Genomic DNA, 7,779 nt, shown 5'->3' on the forward strand with positions numbered 1-7,779 from the left:
TCGCCGACCATTGTATGACACCAGTTTAGTATTATACTCAACCATGCAAAAACTATCTTACCAATTAAGGATGCTTTTTTTCAGTTTGGGGCAAGTTTGTGTGGGAAAAAATCGTAAAATTTTATTTTTGGGGAACAATTTTCAGTTTTGGGAAATCTGAAATCTTTGTTTTAGGAGCGAATTTTGTTTTGGGGTGCTTTTTTCAGTTTGGGAAAATTTGTGTATAGGAAATCTTAAATATTCATTTTATAAAGGCAACATTTTTTCTTTAAGGGTATTTTTAAATTATATGTAGGGGCTTTTTATAATCAAATTCTTAATTTTGGAATAATTACCTGAAAGTTGGGTGTATTTACAAAACACTTGGGGATACAAATAAATTCAATTTAGGTGCAAATTATGAATATTCGGTGGCATTCTAAAAAAGGTGGCAAATTTAAGTCTGGTGGGGCAATTTGAATAAGAATGTTTAGGATGTTTACTTTAGTATCTAATTGCTCTGTAATAAACCGGTTTACAGGTTCAGGATGTCCCTGTACTTTAGTATCTGATTTCTCTGTAATAAACCGGTTTTATGCATAGGATGTCCCTGTACTTCAGTATCTGATTGCTCTGTGATAAACCGGTTTTATGTATAGGATGTCCCTGTACTTAAGTATCTGATTACTCTGTAATAAACCGGTTTTATGCATAGGATGTCCCTGTACTTCAGTATCTGATTGCTCTGTGATAAACCGGTTTACAGGTTCAGGATGTCCCTGTACCTGTATCTGATTTCTCTGTAATAAACCGGTTTTATGCATAGGATGTCCCTGTACATCAGCATCTGATTACTCTGTAATAAACCGGTTTTATGTATAGGATGTCCCTGTACATCAGCATCTGATTGCTCTGTGAAAAACCGATTTTATGTATAGGATGTCCCTGTACTTCAGTATCTGATTGCTCTGTGATAAACCGGTTTACAGGTTCAGGATGTCCTTGTACTTCAGTATCTGATTTCTCTGTAATAAACCGGTTTTATGTATAGGATGTCCCTGTACATCAGCATCTGATTGCTCTGTGAAAAACCGATTTTATGCATAGGATGTCCCTGTACTTCAGTATCTGATTGCTCTGAGATAAACCGGTTTACAGGTTCAGGATGTCCCTGTACTTCAGTATCTGATTGCTCTGTGAAAAACCGATTTTATGTATAGGATGTCACTGTACTTCAGTATCTGATTGCTCTGTGATAAACCGGTTTTATGTATAGGATGTCACTGTACTTCAGTATCTGATTACTCTGTAATAAACTGGTTTATATGTTCAGGATATCCCAGTACTTCAGTATCTGATTGCTCTGGAATAAACCGGTTTATATGTTCAGGATATCCCTGTACATCAGCATCTGATTTCTCTGTAATAAACCGGTTTTATGTACAGGATATCCCTGTACATCAGCATCTGATTGCTCTGTGAAAAATATGCATAGGATGTCCCTGTACTTCAGTATCTGATTTCTCTGTAATAAACCGATTTTATGCATAGGATGTCCCTGTACTTCAGTATCTGATTTCTCTGTAATAAACCGGTTTTATGTATAGGATGTCCCTGTACATCAGTATCTGATTTCTTTGTAATAAACCGGTTTTATGTATAGAATGTCACTGTACTTCAGTATCTGATTTCTCAGTAATAAACTGGTTTATATGTTCAGGATATCCCAGTACTTCAGTATCTGATTACTCTGTAATAAATCGGTTTTATGTATAGGATGTCACTGTACTTCAGTATCTGATTTCTCTGTAATAAACCGGTTTTATGTATAGGATGTCCCAGTACTTCAGTATCTGATTTCTCAGTAATAAACTGGTTTATATGTTCAGGATGTCACTGTACTTCAGTATCTGATTTCTCTGTGATAAACCGGTTTTATGTATAGGATGTTCCTGTACAGAAGGAGCAACGAGAATGCCTCCCCTTCCCCCTGGAATACCCCCCGGAACCTGATCTAGGCTCGGCTCAGTGTACGGATGGGTTCAACCATATAGATACAGGGTACGGAGGCCACGAGGTTGGGTATGGAGGCCACGGGTACGGAGGTCACGAGGTTGGGTACGGAGATCTGGAGGTTGATTATGGTGATATTGCCGGATATCCAGTGAGACAAGGATACTCAGGTACAGGGAAGTAGATTTGTATAAAAACAGTACACACGAAAAACTATAATGAAGGTGAAATGTATTTTTGTACATATGTAGGTGTATTTATGTCACACTTTAGTGTGTCCTCAACACACTGCAGTGTCCAAGTTTTTTATTATTTTGCATTTATTTAAAAAATATTTATTTGTAGACGAATACTAATAACCGTACTGTATTAAAATTAACTTTACAGAACTTATTTTTTATCGAGATTCTTGAAAGAATTGAGTCTAATTCTGTCACAAAATCAAACATACTAATCTCTATATCTCTGCAACCAATGTCGTAGATCTTAGATATTTCAAACTATGAACTCTGATATATGATTAAATTATCTAAGCTTGAAATATCAAAGGTGTACACCATGACATTAGAGGACTGGTATGAAACCTGTGTGTATTTTGTACCTATACAATTTGTAAATTTACATGTAAATTGTAAATTTCTGTGTAAAGGTTGTATCCCTGTGTAAAATTTTTGTTTTATATTACTTGTAAATGTAAATATAAATTGAATTGTAAATTCTCTGTGTGAAGGCCATATCCCTGTGCAAAATATTTACTTTATATTACTTGTAAATGTAAATGTAAATTGAATTGTAAACTCTCTGTGTAAAGGTCATATTCCTGTGCAAAATATTTACCTAATATTGGTTGTAAATATAAATGTAAAAGTAAATTGTAAAATCTCTGTGTACAATTTACATCTCTGTGTAAAATATTTTTGACAATAATCACATGGTCCTCCAGTCATGAAACAGTCATGAAACCTATTGTAGCAAAAAATCAAACCCCTAAGCCTTACTGTTAAAATGCGGCCCGAAAAAGTTTTTTTGATGTAATTTTTACTGATTTTACTTTTAAAAGTCTTTTTTAGGCAGTAATTAGGCAATTATACAGTTCACTTAAGGCTTCGATAATTTTGCTAAAACATGTCTTATGACTGTAAAGAAAAATTCACAAAATTTGGGGACCCTGCCATCAACGGTTCTAAAAATATCGCAAAAAAACACAGAATAATCTTGATTTATCTTTGAACCTACAGGTACGATTGAGTTTAGACTTAAAAATGTTGATTTCTACAATTTCTTTAAAATGGATTTAATTAAAATTCCCTAGGTGGCATTTTCTGAAAATTTAGATTATAACTAAGCAGCCTGCATATTAATATATTCCGAAGATAAAAATCAGGTGTTATGACTTGAAACCTGATGGTTCATTTTCAGCAGGGTGTTGTTTCACTTTATATCTTAAAACAATTTACATTTAAATTTACACTTAATAAAAAGTAAATATTTTAAACCGGAATTACATTTACAAGTAATATAAAGAAAATATTTTTACACAGGGGTATAACCTTTACACAGAGAATTTAAAATTTACATTTACATTTATATTTACAACCAATATAAAGTAAATAAATTTACACAGGGATATAACTTTTACACAGAGAATTTAAAATTTTCATTTACATTTACAGTTACAAGTAATAAAAAGTAAATATTTTGTATAGGGATATGACCTTTACACAGAGAATTTACAATTTCAATTTACATTTACAAGCAATATAAAGTAAATATTTTTACACAAGGATATAACCTTTACACAGAGAATTTACAATTTACATTTAAATTTACAAGTAATATAAAGTAAATATTTTTACACAAGGATAATACAATTTATATAGGTACAAAATACACACAGGTCTCATATCGTGCCTGGTATCCACCATCAGGTTGAAAAAATATAGGGATTAGCATATTTGACTTCGTGGCAAAGACTTAATTCCTTTAAACAATACTGCTAATTAATGTAGTTTCCTTCATCAGAATATTAAAAAATATTAACTTACAAATAGATTTAAACATTTTTTTTATTAAATGTTTATACCATAGATTAATAACAATACAGATAGAATACTAGATGTCGTCTTCTTAGGATTTAGGGGTATTTCTTTAACAATATCCCTGAGGCAGAAGCCCAATGGAGTTACGGGCATGACAAGACAGAGAGAGAGAGCATGCGCGTAACTTATTTGGCCTCTACTTCAGGGTTATTGGGAACGAAAAATCCCTTAATCTTGAAAAGACGACATCTAGTGTTGTATCTGTATGTTATTAATCTATGGTTTATACTCTATATGTCTATAGGTGTGGATGTCCATGCAGGATCTAACGGACCAGACTCCGCGTACACTGTTGAGCAGGGAAGCCCTGAGCCAATCCTGGATTCCTACGGAAACCATGTTTCCGTAGAACCCTCGAACACATACAGTACTCAGGGTTCACATTTTATATCGTCACATGAATCAGGTTCTAGTGGAAACTATGGGTTAGATACCTACGGACGACGAAAGGACGAGAGAAACATATTTGTGAAAACTGCAGGTAATTAACGTTACATTTTCAAGACAATTTGTTCGAATGTGTGGTTAAGATAAAATTCAAATTAAAAAATATAATTATTAATAAAATTCAAGATACAGTCTCATCATGGTGCAATTGAGACTGCAACTCCTGCATATGATAGCGCTATTCTATTAAGCATGACTTCGATATTGAAACTCCTGTATATGATAGCGCTATTCTATTAAGCATGACTTCGATATCGAAACTCCTGTACGTATATGATAGCGCTATTCTATTAAGCATGACTTCGATATCGAAATTCCTGTATATGATAGCGCTATTCTATTAAGCATGACTTCGATATCGAAACTCCTGAATATGATCACGCTATTCTATTAAGCATGACTTCGATATCGAAAGCTGAAATTATTTATTTGGAACGATCAAGGGACTGTTACCGTAATTTTCCACGCTTTTATCTTTGAAAATGGAGGGGCACTTTTGATTGTTTATCAGTTCATGATATCCCAAAAAGGAATTATTTACTCAAACCGTCGGAATACTTAAGTTCTTTCTCTGACGGAATTAGAAATACAAATATTTCTGACTTTTATTTTAATATCTCAGATTTATCAAAATGGCAAAAAAATTTTCATTTTGCCATTACTTATTTTGTAAATATGTTTTAGACACTGCCCTTGAGACTTTAAAGAGTGCAGGGAGTGATATTCTCCAGGTCCTAGTTCCAGGTTTAGGACGGAGAAGAAGGTTCCAAGAGATTCTAGAAAGTACCCGGAGACAGGAAAAATAAGAAGTTAATAACAAAATAAAATATGTCTCTAAACATTCAGAGTTAAACGACTGGAATTTGAACCAAAATTGAGCTTGAAAGTGAAGAATCAGGATGCATGTGTTTAAAAGTGAGTACTATTGAACTGCATGAGCTGCTTAAAGCAACCGAGTCTCACAAACTTAAATTTTCTAATTTCATATGTCTTTGCAACCTGGTGGCGTACACATTTGATTTTGAAAACTTAATTTATTTAATTTTTTATAATTCAGAGTTTGAAATATATAAGGTCTATTAAGTTGGGTTGCAAAGATATAGTAAGTAGAAAATACGAGTTTGTGGCAAAGACTTAATACCTTTGCAATAGTTGAAGATACGGAATGAAATAATACTAAGCTAGTCAATCTTGGACGTTAACAGGATATCAGAGAAAGTGACCTTCTATACACTATGTTCAATGTTAAATGTAAATTGTACAATGTGGAAGTTGCCATTTTCCTTAAATTTATTGTGGTGTGACCCTTTTAATAGAGAATTTACATGTGTTTGAGCAGGAGTGATATTCTCCAGGTCCTAGTTCCAGGTCTAGGACGGAGAAGAAGGTTCCAAGAGATTCTAGAAAGTACCCGGAGACAGGAAAAATAAGAACTTAAACACAAAATAAAATCTGTCTCTAAACATTCAGAGTTAAATGACTAGAATTTGGACCAAAATTGAGCTTGAAAGTGAAGAAAAAGGATGCATGTGTTTAAAAGTGAGAACAATTGAACATAAGCTGCCTAAAGGAACCGAGTTTTTTTTCACAAACTTAAATTTTCTAATCCCATATGTCTTTGCAACCTGGTGGCGTACACATTTGATTTTGCAAACTTAGATTATATAAGGTCTATTAAGTTGGGTTGCAAAGATATAATAAGTAGAAAATACGAGTTTGTGGCAAAGACTTAATACCTTTTCAATAGTTGAAGATACGGAATGAAATGATACTAAGCTAGTCAATCTTGGACGTTAACAGGATATCAGAGAAAGTGACCTTCTATACACTATGTTCAATGTTAAATGTAAATTGTACAATGTGGAAGTTGCCATTTTCCTTAAATTTATTGTGGTGTGACCCTTTTAATAGAGAATTTACATGTGTTTGAGCCATTTTATAGATTTAGTATACTAACAATTTGAATTCTATTAGTCGACTTGTTTAAATTTATTGTTTTCTATGATATCTATTATATATTTAACCTATGAAGTATTACTAACCAGTTTATTCAAAGTCGTTGTATATATCAAAACAATGAAGACGACGTTCTATTTTTATATTGATTTCTACTAAAAAATAAAATGTGCCAATTAACTATGTTTACTTGTAAACGTGTAATTTAGAAAATTGAATCAAAGCTTTATTAACATTGTATTGATATAATCGCCGACCATTGTATGACACCAGTTTACTTACAACAGATGAGACTTCAGATACGACTATAGTAAACTTAAGTAAACCAGAAGAATTGCAGGTCGTCGTTTGAGTCTCAGTCTATGAAAGTACCTCTGTGTCACAGTATTTTATAAGGACATATGATCGCAAAAAGATTTTTTGAAGATTGAAGAATCCATAGATTTCACTGATCCAGGGGGGGGCTGATCTCCAATAGCACTCTTCCCCATGTATACGCCTCTCAATAAATTTATCAGTGTTTATATCCAAAATATTCTGTAAATTATAAAAACCCGGAAAAATCATCACTATTAATTTGCCGAAACTGTGACCTATTATGGAGGTAGTATAATGATCCTTTAACAAACGTATTTTGAATAATTGCCAATAACAAATCTAGTCCATGAATGCGTTTCCTACAAAGAAAATGCCCGTTTATTGTTACTTAAATATATTAATATATGAAAATAAAAATAAATAAAATTATCATAGGAATATTTTTGTTTTTATTTCATGTTTCGGATTTTTCATAATTCATATTTGAAATATCTACGGTCTATACGACATTTGGTTTTAAAGAAATTGGGATTTAAAAATCCAAGTTTGTGGCAAAAATTCTAAATTTTCCGAAATTTTATTAAAATCATTTAAGGAATTTTTATCTGATTTAAAATACGCATAATATCTCAATTTTTTAATATTATTATTAGCGAGGNCCATAAAACCAACATTGCTTTTTTTTCTTCTGTTTAAAAGAAAGTTTAAAAGATCCTGTTTTTAAACTGTATACTGGACGGCAACAACAAGATGCAAGATGAACCACAGATAAAGATAAAAATATACATTTTTAAATGCATTCTTTAAAAACTGTTGTTGTCGGGTTGTATAAGCATGATGAGATCGGTAGAAGATTTCACGAGGCTCTAAAGGGATTGATTGTCACAGAATTTATAAGGGTATTGCTATTGGTGTAGAAATATTGTAAATAAAACACAGGGATATTAAGACGACATCTCAGCAAGCT

General features: G+C 32.6%; 1 protein-coding gene across 1 annotated transcript in view; it reads left to right on the forward strand.

Annotated features, from left to right (window-relative positions):
* Positions 1–6,192, forward strand: part of LOC111711092 (uncharacterized) — an 11,507-nt gene extending 5,315 nt beyond the window's left edge. Inside the window, exons 6-9 of the mRNA XM_023485347.1 lie at positions 1,925–2,162; positions 4,336–4,572; positions 5,223–5,269; positions 5,894–6,192. Coding sequence (XP_023341115.1) covers positions 1,925–2,162; positions 4,336–4,572; positions 5,223–5,269; positions 5,894–5,968 — 597 coding nt within the window. The 3' untranslated portion in view covers positions 5,969–6,192. The remainder of the gene's footprint in view (positions 1–1,924; positions 2,163–4,335; positions 4,573–5,222; positions 5,270–5,893) is intronic.
* Positions 6,193–7,779: the final 1,587 nt, after the last annotated feature.

The sequence above is a fragment of the Eurytemora carolleeae genome, unplaced genomic scaffold, assembly GCF_000591075.1.
Source record: "Eurytemora carolleeae unplaced genomic scaffold, Eaff_2.0 scaffold32, whole genome shotgun sequence".
Taxonomy (NCBI): domain Eukaryota; kingdom Metazoa; phylum Arthropoda; class Copepoda; order Calanoida; family Temoridae; genus Eurytemora; species Eurytemora carolleeae.